The sequence below is a fragment of the Peromyscus leucopus genome, chromosome 1 (assembly GCF_004664715.2).
Source record: "Peromyscus leucopus breed LL Stock chromosome 1, UCI_PerLeu_2.1, whole genome shotgun sequence".
Classification (NCBI taxonomy): domain Eukaryota; kingdom Metazoa; phylum Chordata; class Mammalia; order Rodentia; family Cricetidae; genus Peromyscus; species Peromyscus leucopus.
In genome coordinates, this window is record NC_051063.1 from 163,528,224 (window position 1) to 163,547,218 (window position 18,995).

The window sequence follows — 18,995 nt, forward strand, 5'->3', positions numbered from 1 at the left end:
ACTTCCCCCTATTCTGAAGCCTGCTGTTCTGCTTTGTGGATTAATTCACGTGGATAACGATATCACTGGGCCGCTGAGACTACTTAGTGGGCATGTACTCATGGTTTGACTAAATGTGCCTCTTCTCATGCTTTCCAAACTGAGTAGATGGGTTGACCAGGACCTCGAGGTATTAGAACAACAGTTAGACTCCCTTGCAGAAATGATCCTACAAAATCGGAGAGGCTTAGACTTACTTCTCATGAGAAAGGAAACTACGTATGGCTTTGGGAGAAACCTGTTGTTTCTATGATAATTGATCAAGAGTAATTTTTTAAAGTCTTGTCATTGTTAGAGAAAGAGAGAGAGAGAGAGAGAGAGAGAGAGAGAGAGAGAGAGAGAGAGAGAGATCTGACATCAGCATTGACTGGACCTTTAATTCTCATTCTAATTGGATTAACACCAGGGACCTATGGTGATATTTTAATTGTACTGAAATGTGATTTTATTTGTATGTTAATAAATAAAGTTGCCTGGGAGTCAGAGCTAATAGCAAGCCATAGCAGAAACTGGGCGGTGGTGGTGCACACCTTTAATCTCAACACTTGGGAGGCAGACCTACGTGTATCTCTGTGTGTTCAAGGATACAGCCAGCATTGGAGACATGCGCCTTTAATCTCAATACCAACCACAGAAGACCTGGAGGTCTGTACAGACAGGCAGTGACGAGGAGGTCATGTGGTTGGGTTTACAACCAATGAGAAGGCAGAATAGAAAGTCTATAAAAAAGACACAGACAGGAAGTAGCTCTCTTGCTGAGGAAGATAGCGGTGGCAGTGAAGGGTAAGGTTTTTAGCTCTTAGCTATCACACTGACCTCTTGAGCTTTCATCTCTGCATTGACTCTGTGTTTCTTATTTAATAAGATGGTTACATCTACAGGAACCAGCAACCTTAAACTTATCTTAAACTATATGGCCAATTATGTATCAGTTCAGTAAAATTAAGGGTCCTTAGACCAACTACATCTCTGTAGAGCAGAATGAGTCCATGATTTGACTCATTCACTAAGACCAATGGGGAATGTAACAGGTCCAAAGACCTTAACACAACTGACTCCATGATGGAGGTGCCATTCAAACTGTAAAACTCAGCACATAGACAGCACCACTGACCAACATGAAAACAAAGACCTAATCCATCAAAGGCCATAGTTCTAGGAAAGTCTCTAAATACTTCCTGGCTTCTGTAGTTCTGCTTCTGACTAACTGGTCTTGTTGACTGAAGTATGTCAAGTCAGGATATGGCTTTTGTGCTCAAAAGCTCACCCTAGGAAAGGCTCAAGGCTCCTCTGGTGCTCATCCCAAGTACCCAGTGTAGTCTCTAGACGGCTAATAAAGACTTTCTAGTGGCTTAAACCTGAGCAGTCTTCTGTTGCAGAATAATCTTTTGAAAATGGTGAAGAAGTGTCATTCTGGTTGGTTTAATAAAAAGCTGAGCAGTCAATAGCTAGGCAGGATTTCCAGGCACAGAGGATCCTGGGAAGAAGAGAGGAGACACCAGCGCACCCAGAGCAAGCAGCATGGGCATTACAAAGTAAAGGTAACAGAGCTACATAAAAGAATGTAGATTAAAAGATATGGGTTAATTTAAGTTATAAGAGCTAGTTAGAAACAAGCCTAAGCTACTGGCCAAGGTTTCATAATTAATAAGTCTCCATGTCCTGATTTGGGAGCTGACTGGAGGGACAGAAAAAGACTCTACAGTCTTCTTTGTTAAATACCCCACAACACTATGACTGGGAATAATGGGGTGGCTGATGCTAGGCTGGCCTCAAACTCCCAATATTCATCTTGTCTCAGCCTCTCAGGGGCTTGGAATACAGATGTAAGTCACAACACTCAGCTGTTTTGTTCATCATCTTAGATGGTTTGTAGAATGATCTACTATTGTCTTTGGCCACAATTATTGAAATAAAATTATTTATCAGCTCCATTCACTGAACTATCTGAACTTCATATTTACTAAAATTTCATCTTGTTTTAAAATACTTTCTGTTGGGCCAAGCAGCAGTGGTGCACGCCTTTATTCCCAGCACTTGGGAGGCAAAGCCAGGCAGATCTCTGTGAGTTCAAAGCCAGCCTGGTCTACAGAGAGAGATCCAGGACAGGCTCCAAAACTACACAGAGAAACTCTGTCTCGAAGAAAAAAAAAAAGAAAAAAGAAAGAAAACTTTCTGTTGAAAAAATTTTTCTTCTGAGACAGGGTTTCTCTGTGTAGCCTTGGCTGTCCTGGAACTCACTCTGTAGCCCAGGCTGGCCTTGAACTCTAAGATCTGTGTGGTCATATTGTGTTCCCCAAAATATTGTATACCCTAAAAAACTTATCTGGGGTCAGAGAACAGAAAAGCCACTAAATACTTAGGATAGGCAGTGGTAGCACATGCCTTTAATCCTAGCATTCCAGAGGCAGAAATCCATGTATTCAAGGATACAGCCAAGCATAGTGACACACGCCTTTAATCCTAAGAAGTGAGCCTTTCATCCCAGGGACTGATGGCAGATAGCAGAAAGGTATATACTGCGCGAAGACCAGGAACTAGAAGCATTTGGCTGGTTAAGCATTTGGTTGGTTAAGCTTTCAGGCTTTCAAGCAGCAGTTCAGCTGAGATCCATTTGGGTGAGGACACAGAGGCTTCCAGTCTGAGGAAACAAGATCAGCTGAGAAGTTGGCCAGGTGAGGTTAGCTGTGGCTTGTTCTGTCTCTCTGATCTTCCAGTGTTCACCCCAATAACTAGCCTTAAGTTTGATTTTATTAATAAGAACTTTTAAGATGCCTGCTACAGATCCACCTGCCTCTGCCTCTCGAGTGCTGGGTTTAAAGGCGTGTGCCACCACCGCTCCGCTGTTGATTTTTTTTTAAAGAGTTTAATTTATGGTAGTGTTTTGCTTCCACATACATCTGTGCACACATGTATGCAGTATCCCTGGAGGCCTGAAGACAGTGTCAGATCCCTTGGAAATGAAGTAAAAGATCACTGTGAGCTGCCATGTGGGTGCTGGAAACTGAACCTGGGTCCAAAAGAAAAGCAGCAGGTTTACTTAACTGCTCAGCCATGTCTCCATCTCTCTCTTGATCATGAAATAAAGGATATCTAGTGTAATCCAAAACATTGCCTCATCTGGCATCTACTGTCTTTCTCTAGAAATCGACAATAAATTGTGGCTGAAAGAAATCTTAAATAGTAATTGATGTGGCTTGATCATTTAATGTTTGTCAGACTCCATCCCTCCTTTTTATTCACTGCTTTGTACAGCTGAAGGAAGGAACCCGTAGACTATGGGATCCCCATGGTCCAAGGGGGCTTTGCTATGTCCAGTGAGGGGTATCAGGGGAAAAAAAAAATCTACGTACACTATGTTCTTATGTCTGTTAACTTTATTCCTCTAAGACAAAATTACATCAGTTCAGCTACAGTTCCACCAGGCATTCAAGGCAGGAATAACTCTAGACATACCAAGCTCTATGTCCGCCTACTTTATTTCTCCTGTCTCCATAACTAACTGCAGTTCTGTCCAGCTCCCTAGCTCATAGTCCAGCTAACTACTAAACTAGTACTCCTAGTACTACATAGTCCAGTTAACTACTAAACTTGCAGCCTCAGCCTCATCCTCTGTATCCTCTTTCTCCATCTTTGCTACCCTCTACTCCTGGCCCTCAGAAAACTCTAGTCGAGATCTGCTTACCCTCTAAGGAACCTCTGTCGTCCTCTCTCTCTCTCTCTCTCTCTCTCTCTCTCTCTCTCTCTCTCTCTCTCTCTCTCTCTCTCTCCATGCTGTCCTTTCTTTCCCTGAACACCTTGCTTCCTGCCTCCTCAGGAATGTTGTTTTACCTCTCACCTTGATATGTAAAGATCTCTTTTGTTCTCAGCCAAAGTGCTCTGGAGAACCACTAGGCCTCCTGAAGGCCAGGGAATGGTCTGAGCTTCATTAGCACAGGAAACAAAGCTAGGCGTCTCCTGCCAGCTTGTCTCCTAAGCTCAGCAGGGCACTTAGTAACTTAGTAGGTTCAGCAGGTCTGGGGAGATGAACTGTTTACCAATAGGTCTGGGCACACAAGGATTTCATAGCAGAAGACAGCTGGAATATTAAAAACTGTATAACACCAAATATTCATAATAAAAAGCTTTGCTTTTTGACAGACCTTTGGCCGGTCAAAGTTCAGCTTTAATATACAGCTGAATCTCTATGATATATTCACAGTCCCTTGACTGTTAGCTTCCTGTTAGGATCCACAGTGGAAGAGACTCTGGTGGGAATAGAAAAGCAGAAAGAAGAAAGACGCCTTCTGCCTGGTCCTGAGAGCGGAGGCCATCACTGCAGTCCTCTCAGCTTCGGGAGTGGGTGTGAGTGGTCAGGAGCCCTGTGTGCGGTGCTGGCCCGGCAATCCTAACCACCAACGATGGAAATGCATGAGCAGCAGAGCAGCCGTCCCATAGTACCTACCTCCTGACACCCACGAGGCTCCTCCGATCTCCAGTGTCGGCCCTCCTATCCTTCTCTTGTGTTTGTGAGCATTTCCCTGTTTTCTGTCTTAACTGGGGCTGGGGAGATGGCTCAGCAGGTAAAAGCATTCACCATGGCAGCCTGCTGACCTAAGTTGGATTCCTGGAGCCCACATAGAAAGATGGTTACAGTGGTTGGTATCTGTAATCCCCAGTAGTAGTGGGAGGTAGAGACAGGACACCTGGCCACTCAGGGGCCAGCTAGCCTAAAGTGTGCAGTACAGTACAGAAATAATGAGAGTCTGCCTCAGTAAGGTAGAAGGCAGGAAATAGCTCCTCAAAGTTGCTATCTGACCTACACACACACACACACACACACACACACCACACACCATGGTGTACACATGCCACCCATCAGACAATTAAAGATCTTCTGATTGAACTAGCTAACGTATCTCATATTTTAAAAGAATTATTTTATGTGTGTGAGTGTTTTGCCTTCAGAGCAACCCATGTGCAGTGCCCAAGAAGGCCAGAAGAAGGTGTCAGTGGTCTGGAGAGATGGCTCAGCGGTTAAGAGCACTGGCTGCTCTTCCAGAGGTCCTGAGTTCAATTCCCAGCACCCACATGGTGGCTCACAACCATCTGTAATGAGATCTGGCGCCCTCTTCTGGCCTGTAGGCAGAACACTGTATACATAATAAATCTTTAAAAAAAAAAAAAAAAAAGGTGTCAGATCCCCTGGAACTGGAGTTACAGTTTGTGACACCATGTGTGTGCTGGGAACCAAACTAGGGTCCTCTGCAAGAGCAACAAAGGTCTTAACCACTGGGTCATCTCAACAGCCCTGGGGAATTCATTTTCTTCTGTTAATTCAGACCTTGGCAAGATTCTTGATCAAGTTTCCTTTTATTGGCTCAGAACCCATAAACAAGATCGTCAGGTTTTAAGTGTTCTTTATTGCAGTGGTCTCATTTTTTTTTAATTCCACATTGAGCTAATAAGAACTTTCAATCATCCATACCAAATGGATGCATGATTACATGCAAATTACATGCATGATTATCAGCAAATTGTATCCTTGTTTTGCTTTTCACAACGCAGCTATGAAACATTACAAGCCAGGGGCTGGACAGAAGGTTCAACATGCTATTTCTTGAAGAGGATCTGGGGCTCTTCCGACCTCCTCAGGCACTAGGCTCACATGCACATAAATACGTAAAGGCAAAACACTTATAAAAAGCCTTTTAAAAACTAACATAGGAGCTAAAGATGTGCAGCATAGGAGTAGGATGCATGCTTTGCATGTCGGCAATCCTGGATCAACCCCCAGAACTAGTATGTATACTACAACTTAAATGTGTTTATGTTTGTGACAGTTTTACTAACGTTTTTTAAATTACTTTTATCTCGCTGTGTGATCCATGTGTTTTTTTGAGACAGTGTCGTATGAAGTTTATACTGGCCTCAAGTTCCCTGCATAGCCAAGAATAACTTTGAGTTCATTATCCTCAAGAAATGGGATTAACAGCCCTGTTATACCTAGGAACTAGTTTCGAGACAAGAGTCTGGCTATATTACCATGACTGGTCTTGAACTCACTATATAACCCTGGCTGGCCTTGAATTTGTGGTGATCCTCCTGCCTTTGTATCCCAAGAAATAGGATTCTGGGCTGGAGAGATGATGGCTCAGTGGTTAAGAGCACTGACTGCTCTTCCAAAGGTCATGACTTCAGTTCCCAGCAACCACATGGTGGCTCACAACCATCTGTAATGAGATCTGGTGCCCTCTTCTGGCCTGCAGGGACACCTGCAGGCAGAATGCTGCATACATAATAAATCTTAAAAAAAAAAATTAAAAAAAGAGAGAGATAGGATTCTAGATGTAAGCTACCTTGTCCAGTCAATATCTACTTCTGTTTTTGTTTTGCTTTTAATATATTTTTTAAAGATTTATTTATTTATTTACTTATTTATTTATTATGGCTATAGTGTTCTGCCTACATGCATGCTTGCAGGCCAGAAGAGGGCACCAGATCTCATTACGGATGGTTGTGAGCCACCATGTGGTTGCTGGGAATTGAACTCAGGACCTCTGGAAGAGCAGCCAGTGCTATTAACTGCTGAGCCATCTCTCCAGCCCTACTTCTGTTTTGATAGAGCAGATGCCACCTGTAGAGTGTCAAGAGTTCTCAGCACTCCGTTAAGACATTTGTTTTAGGTGCCACTGAAGACCAGTGGGATCCCCTCATTAAAACCACTAGAAATGAAGGAATGAAGTATGACGGTCAGTTCAGTCACTATCACAAAGCCCTCTTTGAAACACATGCCCAACTAGAGGGAGTTTCATTTGTGTACTAGATTGGTGAAGAGGAGAGGAGTTCAAGATGTGTTCACAGACTTCACGGGGGTCAGGGTATGAGAAGCAAAGGATTAAAATTCAGTTAGGGGAGCATGGACAGATACTCCTGGGTGCACATTGAGTCTCTCACTATTCCAGCTGCTGGAGCCATGGGATAGATGGGATCCCAACATTCATCAGAACTGGTATATCTAATGATGTTCAGATGGCCCTTAACCTAGGATGCCGTAGGATGCTTTCATTTTAATGATGAGGTTAAAAGGGTATCTAGTCAGGGAGCCAATGAGATGGCTCAGCAGGTAAAGATGTTTGCTGTCAAGCCTAATGACCCAGCCACATAGTGGGAGCCTATCTCAGAAACAACAGGAAAGCAAAACCGAAGACATTTGCTATTTTAATCTCAAGTCATTAGCAAGCAGAGCTTGGATAGGGAGTAGAATCATGTCCTACTCCATGCCCCCAAATACTAAGTGGGAAAATGTTCAGTCTTCAAATTATTTTTTGTTCCTTTTGTTTTGAGACAAGGTCTCTCTATGTAGCCCTGGCTGTCTTGGCACTCTGTAGACCAGACTGAGCTGGGACTCACAGAGATCCACCTGCCTCTGCCTCACCCCTACCCCCACCCCACCCCCCGCCGAGTGCTGGGATTAAAAGTGTTCACCACCATGCCTGGCTCTCAGTCTTCTAATTTTAAATTCCATCTTTTCCCACAATTATCAATACTTGTCATAGTAACACAGTATCTTCAGGAATTTCCTTTCCTCTATTCTTTAGGATAAACTGTGGGAGGTGAGGAAGGAAGAGGACAATGGAAGTCTCTCTGGCTTCCTCACCTTTACAGGGTATATACCACTGGCTTTGGGGAAGGTTTCTGCTCTCAGACAAGACTGGTTTCCCTGGTGATGTTGGAAAAACAACATTTGGGTTAAAGAGACACATCAAAGTTTGTTGCAAATAAGAATCTTCTCTTTATTCCACATACAGAAACTGGCTTCTAGAATTGGGTAGGGGGGAAAAAAAAAACGACAACTTCAACCTTGCTCTACCTCTGTGTGGGCCCTGGAGATAAAGGTCTGGTTTCTGATGATCAGGCCTTTCTCCATTTGAGAATTAAAACTCTTGACATTTAGTCTGTCCCAAGTTAAGGAATGGGAACAATAACATGGGTAGCCAGTCCCAAGTTAGGGAGTGGGAACCATAAGGTGGGCCGCTTTCTTGGTGAGGTGAATATCAGCTTGGGGCAGGCTCTTCCAGGCAAGTTCAAGGATCCCATACTTGGCAATACCTTTGAGATGAATGGTGTGCACATTATTCTGGTCAGGGAGAGGTACCACTTCCCGGAACTCCAGAGGGAATTGTCGGGGATGGGAGCCACCACAAACCAAGCAGTATAAGAGCCGCTCCCCGGGCACTAGCTCCACGGCCTTGAGAGTCTCCTTGGAGACGAACTCTTGGGACTGGGTCTGTTTTCTCAGTAGTAGGTCCTGCAGCAGCCTCTGGATTCGGGGGGACTTAATCTGGTACAGGTCCATGAGCTGATAAAACTTTTCCATCCAAGTAGTCATGTCTTTAGCATACCGCTGCTGTAGCATCTGCAAAACATGGTAGAGCGCCACAAACGTCTCCCATGGAGGCACCTCTTCCTTTTTTTTTGAGAGAGGCTTTTTCTCCAACTTAGGCAGTTTGGGATACCTGCTTTTGCCTTTAAGATCCCCGAGGTCCTTTTGAAACATCAGTGCCAAGGTTTGTTTGTTCATGGAAGAATGGGCACCGGCCAAAATATCTCCTCTGGTAGGATCAAAAGATTGTGTCTCCATTTCCTCAAGAATACTGGATAAATGCTGCATCCGTGCACTTCTGTACGGCTCTCCTAGAAGATGCCAGTACACAGCCTTTGGGTCTGCAACCCCCTTGGAAGTGAGGGGGGACCCTGGTATGGGGACAGCTGAAGGTTTTTGCCAGCTTTCCGTTTCCTTTCCCTTTATGGGAGGAATCACTTTCAGGTGTTTGGGGCTCATGGGTTCCCTGCTGGGTTTGGAAGTCACCGTGCTTCGAGAGTCCACAATCTGCTTGTGGCGGTGCACGATGGCCTCGAGCAAGGCCAGGTGTAACCACTCCAGGTCTCCCGTTGAGGTGAGGTCTCTGAGCAGCTGACACAACTTGTGGAAACTCTCTCGAGGAAGCTCCTCTCCTGCCGCCATCTTTTCTAAGACTTTGTACACCCATTCTAAGTTTGAGATGCCTGCCTCTGGATGTTGTTCCTCTGTCAAGACTTCGGGGAGAGGCACCTGTCCCGTTGCTGGTCTTGCCGGAGGATGATGCTTCACAAGCCACTTGGTTTGTGATTTTTCGTGTTGGACTCTGTGAGTTTGTACGGCCCTTCTAACCACTCGAGATGTGAGTGGTTTCATCGTGGCTGTCGGTTCATCCTCTGAGACTGCATCCCAAGGGCGTGGAGGTCCCAGTTTGTATTTCTCCAACAGTTCCCTCTGTTTATCCATCAACATCGTCCTTAGGGACACCTTGGACGTTTCAAACACAGGAGCCATTTCTTCCTCCAAGGTTTGTTCCTTCACTTCTAGTAGCGATGGCCTCTTCCTTTCCGCCTCATCAGCTACTGGAGTCGGTTTTTCAAAAGGGCCTTTCAGCGGCCCCAGCTTCACAGCACTCCCTCTGAGCTCAGAGAGTCCTTGTCCAATGGAAGGGAATAGTTCCTTTCTTTGTAGGAGCGGCCTCCTGTCTCCCAGCGGCCACTGCGGCAGCAGCGGTGGCGGCGGCTTCGCTCCTTTGACCACCTCTTCCTCCCTCATTTCTTCCAATCCGTGTCTCTCCTCTTCCTCTTCACTCACACTTTCCATCTCTTCCTCACTCATGCTTTCTTCGGTCTCTTCCTCCTCTTCATGTGTCTTTCTCACCTTTTTCTCTTTCTTTTCTATCTCCTTCTTCTCTTTCTCCTGCTCCACCACCTTTCGCCTCTTCTTTTTTCTCTTTTCTATTTTCTCCATTTCCTTCTCTTCCTCCTCCTCCTCCTCCACCTCCTCCTCCACCTCTTCTTTCTTCTCCTTCGCCTCTTCTTCCTCCTCCTCTTCTTCCTCCCACTCTTCCCTTTCTTCCTCAGATGAACTTACTGGCGCTACGTCTACTTCATCTAACAGGCTTTCCATTTCCTTGGAGAAGCTCTCTTTATGGACTACCTGTTCTAATAGATCATAAAACTTCCCAGTTCCGGGAAGAGGTTCCATCAAGGCTGTTCTCTTTTCCCACAGTTTTTCACCCCTGAGATCTTCTTCCTCTGCCTCAAGGCCTTCGTCCTCCTCTGAGGACTCTACCTCATAGTCGAACTCACTCTCTTCTTCGGCCACTCTTTGCTCCTGCCTGTTCAGCCTTCTCATTTGCTTGGCCAGGCGTCTCTGCATCTTAGCTAGCTTCTTCTCATCCTTGATTACTTCTGGCTGTTCTTCAGAAGCATCCAACTCCTTCACGTCGAGCCGATTCTCCTCCTCACTTAGCCTGTTCTCCTTGACCAGCAGCGACCGTTTCATCCTCGTTATCTTCGTCTCTTTCTGGGTCATTTTCCTTTCTTTGCTGACCAGCTTTTGAAGTGCCTTTAAGGATTTTCTGGATTGGGCTAGCTCCCTGGAAACACCCCTCTCTTTACCCATTCTCCTTACTGCTCTGGCTAACTTCCTTTCTTCATGGGCGCGCATCCTCTGTCCTCTGGAAAGCTCCAGTTTCTCTCTGGCGTGGTTCTTTTCCTTTGTAGCCAGCAGTCTGTCCTCGTACACCAGAATCTTCTCCTCCAGTGACACCCTCTTCTTCATCAGGCTGAAAACATGCTCAGTCATTCTCCTCCGCCTCATGATTTCTTCTCCAGTCCCTCTCCTGGAGGGCAGTTCCGCCTCCTCGGCCAGCTTCATCTTCTCCTCAGCCAGCTTCTTCATTTCCTCGGTCAGTGCCATTCCTTCTTCGGCAATCTCAGCCTCCTCTCTGAAAAGTTTGCTTTTCTCCATTAACATCTTCATTTCGTCAGCGAGCTTCATTTTTTCCTGGGCCAATTTCCCTTGCTTTTCCGCCAGAATCACATCTGCCTCCTCCAGCTGCCGCTCCGCTTCGGCCAGCTTCTCTCTCTTCTGCTGTAGTTCCTGTTTCTCCTCCTCCAGTCTCTTCGCTACCTGAACCAGTTTCTCCTTGTACACCTCCAGTTTGTGCTTTGTGTCCTGTATCTGCTCTCTCCCCTTGAGGAGCTTGTCTTCGTTGTCCTGGAGAGCTATTTCCCTCTCAGCCACTCTCTCCTTCTCCAGAAGCAGCATGTGCTTTTCTTGGGCCAGGGCTGCTTCTGCCTGGGCCAGTCTCTTCTTCTTTTCTCTCAGTTCTTTCTTTTTCTGGGCCATACCCTCCTTTTCCTGGGCCAGCTTTCCTTTCCTCTCCCTCAGTCTCTCCCTTCTCTCCAACAGTGCCTCCTCCTGGAGCGTTCTGTCTTCCTTCTGGGCCAGTTCTCTCTCTTCCTCCATCAGCAATTCTTCCTCCTGGGCCAGCATCTTCTCCTCCATGGTCAGATTCTCCTCGTACCAGTCCAGCATCTTCTCCTCCTTCACCAGCTTCTCCCTCTTCTCATCCAGTTTTTCCTCTTCCTCGTTGAGCTCATCTTCTTTAAAGGCCAGCTCCCGCCTGTCCCATTCCAGGTTCTTCTCCTCTTCTTTCAGCTCCTTTTCCTGCCAGTCCAGATTCAGCTCCTTCTGGGCAATGGTTTCCACTTTCTGGGCCAGCACTAAGTTCACCTCAGCCACTTTGGCCATTTTCTTCGCGACCCTTTCTTCTTCCCGAGCCAGTTTCTCCAACTTCCTGGCCAGCTTCCTTTTTTTCTGGGCCAGCTGCTCCGCTTGTTGACTTAGAAACTCCTCTTCTTGCGCCAGCTTCTCCTCCTTCTCACTCAGGGCCATGTCTGCGAAGGACAGTCTGCCCCTGGCAGCGGCCCTTTTCACATACTCTTGGGCCAGTTTTCTCTCTTCCTGGGCCAGCCTTTTCTCTTCTTGTGCAAGTTTCTCCTCTTCTTTTGCTAGCAAGCTCTGCTCTCGGGCCCGCTCTCTCTCAGCTCGGGCTTGTTTCCACTGTGCCCTGGCCTCTCTCTGCGCCTCTCGGATCAGTTTTTGCTCTTCTGTGAGAAGCTCTTCTTCACCTTCCTCCTCGGACTCCTCCGACTCTTCGTACAGTGCTTCCCCCATATCCAACTCCATCTCCGTTTTGGTCTTCGTTAAGGTCTTTTCCCAGACCTGTTTCCATTCATCCCAATTCAGCCTCGTCTTCTCCACTTCCTCCACTCCCTCACTCGGCAGTGGCTCGGGTGGTAGCTTGCCTTGAGCCCGGAGTTTCTCCTGTTCTTCCAAACGCTTCCTGTCCCATTCTTTTTTCCATTCTTCCCAAGCTATTGACCTTTGAAGCTGGACTCTTTGCCACTCATCCCAAGACTTCTTCCACTCTTGCCAAGACAGCCTTCTCTCTTGCTGCTTTGGTGCTTCTTCTGCTTCGGCCGCTTCCACTTCTCCTTCAGCCGCTGCTGCTGCTTCTTCTCCTTCCGCCATTTCCTCTAATCTTAGAGTCACCTTCAGCTCCTCCTTGGAGACCGTCTTCTCTTTCAGACCTTCTTTCATCTTCTCCTGCTTGGCCGCCTTCTTGGCCTTCTTCCCCTCCTTCTTGAGCTTCCCCTTGCCTCTGGCTGGCTCGCCTGGTTCTAGGAAAGCCACTTCTTTCTTTCTGCCCTTTTTCTGAGTCCCTCCCTCCCCCTCCTTTGTTTCCTGGTCTTTTTCTCCCGCCTCTGGCATCTCTTCCTCCTCCTCCTCCTCCTCTTCCTCTTCATGAAGAAAAACTGACCCTTCCTCCTCCTCCTCCTCCTCCTCCTCTTCCTGAAGAAAAACTGGTTTTTCCTCTTGCGAGGCTCCTTCCCATCCCTCCTCAGCGCCCCCTCTCTCTTCTTCCTCCACCAGCGGGCAGATCTCCCTGAAGAGTTCCCAGCTCGGGTGCTTTCCCAGCAGCACCTCCTGGGCCGTAGCCAGTAGTTCATTGTTGAGGTCGTCCATCATCTGAGTCTGGGAACCAGCTATCCTCAGGTTCATGAGCCGGCAGAGATCATCCCGCCATTCGCTATCTGCAGTGAGAACCCTACCAGGAGTCCCCCCAATTCCCCGCTTGGAAGTTCCTGGCCTTCTCCTCAGTGGCGGAGGTTCCACTACGGGAGGCAAGATTTCCTCACCTACAACTGCAACTTCAGATTCAATTTTTTTCTTCTTGCGCTTGCTGAGTTTTAGAGCTTTCTTGTCTGGGGTTTTCAGCTTTTTCTTCAATTTCATGGCTACAGAAATGTGATCCCCTAAGAGATCCTTCTCTGAAATTTCAGTGTCTTTGGGGCTCTTTATGGGGCTCCCGGCTGTGAGGTCCTCGGCCTGCTCAACCTCACCCTCATCCACGACCTCCTCTTGCTTCCTCTGTCTAGCTGCTTCCTTTGCTTTTCTGAGACCTCGCAACAACTTCCGGGCTGCAGGAAAAATCAAGATATGGAAGTGAGGAAAATCATGGTGGGTAAATGGAACTCTTACTCAAGAGTACAGAGAAAGATGGGGCCTGTCTTTTTTTTTTTTAATTTATTTATTTTTATTTCATGTACATTGGTGTTTTGCCATGGGTGTTGGGTCTCAGGAACTGGAGATACAGAGAGTTGTGAGCTGCCATGTGGGTGCTGGGAATTGAACCAGGGTCCTCTGGAAGAGCAGTCAGTGCTCTTAACCACTAAGCCATCTCTCCAGCCCCCAAGGGGCCTGTCTTAAAAAAAAAGCTGTACCTCCTTATCCAAGGTGAGGCAGGGACTTGGGGTCCTCCAGAATCTGTATAGTTCCTTCCTAGAAGAATTCTCTCATTTGTCTCTCCACCTTGTGTCTTAGGACCCTCTCTAGTCCTAACTAGCCTTTCTCTTAGGAACCCAAACATGGGCCCAGTTGCCTCATACATACCTTGCTTTTTGCCAGCTGTTCGGACCCGTCTTTGGCTTTTGCTGGGCTTGACCTCAGGTTCTTCCAGAGCTGGGATGCCTGGCAAGGAAGTGGACTTGCTAGGTTCGGTAAACCCTGGGAGATCTGAGAATATATCAGGCTTTTTGTCGTGTTTGGACATTGACAGATTGTCATGTAATCGCCGTTCTATTTGAGAAATGAGGATTTGAATGTCTGTGGGCCGCATCCCCAGAAGGTGGTCCAGGGATTCCTCCCCAATCATCTCTTGCCTATGAGAGCCAAGGAGAGAACAGACTGCTGAATCAGGCACCAGTGGGGAACAGGGGGGAAGAACTGCCGCAGAGCAAACACGGGGTTGGCAGAGGGACAAAGAAGGGCAGCACACCATACAGACCCCCAGATGAGGAGAGAGAAGGTCTAGGGAGCCAAGAGAGCAGCCATGAGGCTGTGCCGTACAGGGGGAGCTGCAGATGGAGAGACCAGGGCGGAAGCTGCAACACCAAGAAGTTAGGAGACAGAAAAGACACGGAGAAGCCAGAGTGAAGCCGCTGAGGCCGTCAGAGAGTCTAGGAATCAAAGGGGGTTACGAAAGAGAAGAAGGAGCCGCTGGGAGTGATAATGATCAGGGACAAAGAGCTAGCAAAGAAAAAGAAGGGGACACGGAGTGGGGAAAAGAAGATGGTGGTAAAGAGTCAAGGTAGCACATGCAACTCACTGTAGATCCCGGAAAAGGTCTGGTTTCTGCATGAGGTTTAAGAGTGAGCTCTTTGAATGGATTCCAGTCTCAGGCATAAGGGCCATGGCTTTATTCCTCACTCTTGGGTCCTTGTCCATTAATCCCTGGGCCAGAGGCAAAGCAAAGAGATGAGTAATCATCCCTAGACGCTTCAGCCCTTCCCAGGCTAGTTCTCGGATGAATGGATTGGAATGGGTTGTGTCGTCTAGCAGACGGTGTGCTGTCTCAGAGCGCAGGGATGGGGACACCTGGTAAGCGGCGAAGATTTGTCCTAATGCCCCAATACAGCATTGGTATTTCAGCGGGTTGGCATGGGTCATAATGCTGAGAATTGCCTCAATCAGGGTACTAATGGCTAGTTCACTCATCTTTTTCCCCAGCCAACTGCGATTTGCTGCATCTGTAAGGACACTGTAAGTGATGTCCTTAGTTAATCTCATTTCTAGGAAGCCTTCATCCTCTTTCTCCAGAACACGGTCTGTTTTACTTGTAGCTCTTATCCTGCTGTGCCAGAAGAACGGCTGATCCTTTTCCCAGTCCAGATCCCGCTGCGGTGAGTGCAGGCTGCACTGTAGGAATATTGGGCAGCCCTCTGGCCAAAGACGGGCACGGATCACTGAATTAGGGATGTAGCAATCAGGAGCAAGAAGCCATTTCTTTCCCTGACCAAAGTAGCAGCGTATGATCTGATAGGGGTTGAGTCCGTCCCAGGCAGTCATATGTAACTGAGGAGGAGACACATAATGACTTTGGGGTTGCTTGCTCGTCTTATCCACGTCAGTTCCCTCCAAAGAATCATGCCGGGGAGTGCTCAGTAACACAGTGCTCCCATCGTCTTCTTCTTCTATGACATGCGGCACAAGAAGGTCAAAGGCAATGGCCCGCTTATTGGCGAGGCTTGCCAGACCTTCTAGGTCCTGTCTCCGTTGATCTTGGTAGCTATACTTAGGCACAAATATGGTCTCAAAGGATAAGAAGAAGCTTGGTGCAAAAGGAATTGGGATTTCTACCATGTCATCTGTTATGCTCATAAGGGCAAGGCGAGAGAGCATGGATGTGGGGAGCAATTCTAAGCAGGACACCAGATAAATACTCTGGTTGAAAGTCACCAGCAGGTCGGCCCGGTCATTGGCAAAGCAGAGTGCGCCAAAGTGCAGGGATGAGTCCAGCATGGCGATAAGTTTCCCGTGGAAGTCCCAGATGCGGACAGAGCCGTCGGAGCCACCTGTGACAAAGAGACTCAAGGGCAAGCAGACGTCAAAGGAGGTGATGGTGCACTGGTGCAGAGGCAATGTCTCTATGAATCGGGTACCTTGTTTGGTCTCAAAGGACAGAAAATCGTGGAACTTCCAGAGCCGTAGGCAGTTGGTGTCTGTAATGGCACCTACAGCCTTGGGTAAGAGGACCAGGTGTTTTAGGTGACAGCTGCTGAGAATGCTAGCCAGGGTCCGCAGCTGTAATCTGGTCCCAGTGAGCACGGCTTCTGACAGCTGGATGTAGTCATCTATCCCATAGGAACAAAGGAGAGAGTTTTCTCGGCTACTCAGAATCCCTCCATAGAGTGCCGACAGGGCCAGCACGGCCCCGAAGTGCATGACTTTCTCGATTCTGGCGCAGCTGTGCTGTGAGAGCACCCTTATTGTACCACTCTGATGCCCAGAGAATATCAGGCCTTCCAGCCCCCGCCCCAGATGGAAATTCCCATAAGCCAGGCACTGGACAAAGTCCTGAACATCTGGTGAGGTGCACAACAGATACTTGACAGGGCAGGGGTTGCGGCTTGTGTCAAATACCAGCACCTCTGAGGTGCCTGTTGCCACCACGAGCTCCTCTTTGCCCGGATCGTAGGCCCAATCCACAGCCCGGTCGAGGATTGCGAAAGGCCAGGTGATGACCAGGAGATCCCCTGTTATAGGAGACAAAAAGCGCAACAGGCCATCTTCGGTCGTGCACAAGATCCGGAAGCAGTTGTCTTTACAGTAGATCCGACGCAGCTGCTGGGGGGCAGAACCACAGATGTTGAAGAGGCTGTAAAAGCAGGGCAGACGGTGCAAGGAAAAATTATGAGTCGTCTGGCAGAAGAAAGTATTATTGTCGATAAACTCGAGCCTGTGGAGCACCTCACCAAGTTCAAGTCGCCGAAGCAGGTTCCCTGAAGTAAGATTCCACTCTTTGATTACGCCTTCCTTGCCAGCTGTCAACAGGGTGTGGGCCTCTGAGCGGTTGTATATACACACCACTATTGAGGGATGGGCCCGAAAGCTGTGGAGAGACAGGCTCTTGTTCAGGTTCCACACATGGACTTCCCCGGCCTTGTTCCCAGCATACATAAGGTTCAAATCAAGACTAACGAGGCAGCAGGTGATGGGAGAGCCGCTATTGGTGGTTGTGAACCTCTGCATCTCCACCAGTTGACCATAGCCCCGGCGATCAAGGACTCTTAGTACAGTTTCACACAGAGCAACAAGGCAGCCTTTGGGGCCATTCAGGACGATGTTCTGGACCAGCTCATCCCCAGGTATGGGGAACATCTGTATCATTTCTAGGCCCTTGCCACTTTGTTCAATGGTCCAGGTGACCACTCCCCCAACGATGCCGGACAGAAGCATCTGTGTGTCTGGATCAAAGCAGAGACAGCTGATATCAAAGCGGCAGGGCACAGTACACAGGGGTTTAAATGCCCTGAAATGGTCCCCAAAGAGCCTCAGAATCATGTCACCACAGTAGGTCACTATGAGATGAAAGGGCCCCGTGTGGACTATTGACTGGATGGGTGGCAGTCCCTCAGTCATTGGGAATGTTCTCTTTTCAACCATGTCGTCGGTTTTGTTCTTCATCCATACTACAGCCTGCAAGACAACACAAGACAGGAGAGGAGAAGAGAGCCCAACATTTAGCTAAGCTATCTATCCCTTTTTGTAGAACTAGTTGTCCTGGATCTCACTCTGTAGAGCGGGCTGACCTCGAACGCACAGAGATCCACCTGCCTCTGCCTCCCAGTGTTGGGATTAAGGGTGTGTGCCACCCCCTCCCCACCCCCCCACCCCGGCTGCTTTTTTCTTCTTTTGACAGGGCCTCCCTATGTAGCCCTGGCTGACTTAGAATTCACTGTATGGGCCAGGTTGACCACCTCCTCCTCCTTCTATTTATTTGTTTGTTTATTTTTGACAGGGTCTTGCTTTGTAGCCCATGCTCACGAACTCACGATCCTCCTGATAGGAAAGGAGCATCCCAGGCTGCTGAGTGCTGGGATGACAGATGTGTGGCCTCACATCAGGTTTCCTTGTTGGTTTATGTTGCTGAGGAGCTATCAGAAGACTAGAATAATGTTTACCTTCTAGGGAGCTGGAGAGAGGACCGAGGAAGGGAGCCTTGCATGCTTTCACTAACCTCAACTTACTTTAGGGAAATCGTGAAGTCTGCACCAAGCGAAGAATGCAAGCAGACAGGATGAAGGGCAATCCTGAATCTGGATCCTATTCATTCAAGGGGTGGCTCTTCCTTTTTCAGTTAGGAGCTCTAAGGGCATGGCCGTCGGAGGAGCTGAGAGGGAGGAATGTGGTCTCACCAGTATTTCTCTTGTGTAGCTCATCGCCCAGGAGAGGGAGGCAAAGAAGTCAGCTTCATTGAAATAATGGCAAATGCGTGGCATCGGCTGAGGGTACCGAGATTCTTTGAACAGCATCTTGGATCGGTCACTCAGCACAACTGCATCGCCCTTGTCATCCGCTGGAGGTTTCTGGGGAGAGGCGTGGCATAGACTGGTGCTTAGGCACTAACATATTGTTTAGAGAGAAAAAAAAAAAGCCGGGCGGTGGTGGCGCTCGCCTTTAATCCCAGCACTCAGGAAGCAGAGACAGACCGATCCCCATGAGTTCAAGGCCAGCCTGTAGCTGAAGTTTACCTGCCATGGTCAGGACAAATCTCTCTTACCCACCAGTCCCACAGCCAAGTAAACACACAGAGACTTATATTACTTATAAACTGTATGGCCGTGGCAGGCTTCTTGCTATCTAGTACTTATATCTTAAATTAACCCATTTCTATTCATCTATAAGTTGCCATGTGGCTCGTGGCTTACTGGTACTTTACATCTCGCTTCTCATGGTGGCTGCTGGCAGCGGCTCCTCACTCAGCCTTCCTGTTCCCAGAATTCTCCTCTCTCTTTGTCCAATCTATACTTCCTGCCTGGCTACTGGCCAATCAGCACTTTATTTATTAACCAATCAGAGCAACACATTCACAGCATAGAGAACATCCCACAGCAAGCCTGGCCTACAGAGCAAATGCCAGGACATCCAGGGCCCCACAGAGAAACCTTGTCTTGAAAAAACAAAAACATCAACAACAAAGTCACAATTGCAGCATTTCCCTAAATTATACTATGATGGCTAATCCTGGTTGTCTACTTTA

At 47.8% G+C, this 18,995-nt stretch overlaps 1 protein-coding gene across 1 annotated transcript; it reads right to left on the reverse strand.

Moving 5' to 3' along the window:
* Positions 1-7,814: 7,814 nt before the first annotated feature.
* On the reverse strand, positions 7,815-18,317 carry Wdr87 (WD repeat domain 87). The gene is made up of 4 exons (XM_028859572.2): positions 18,151-18,317; positions 14,562-17,431; positions 13,847-14,115; positions 7,815-13,374 (listed from the first exon to the last, which is right to left on the reverse strand). Exons 1-4 carry the CDS (start codon positions 18,265-18,267, stop codon positions 8,027-8,029), a joined length of 8,604 nt encoding a protein of 2,867 aa, XP_028715405.2. The 5' UTR covers positions 18,268-18,317; the 3' UTR covers positions 7,815-8,026.
* Between the last annotated feature and the right edge of the window lie 678 nt (positions 18,318-18,995).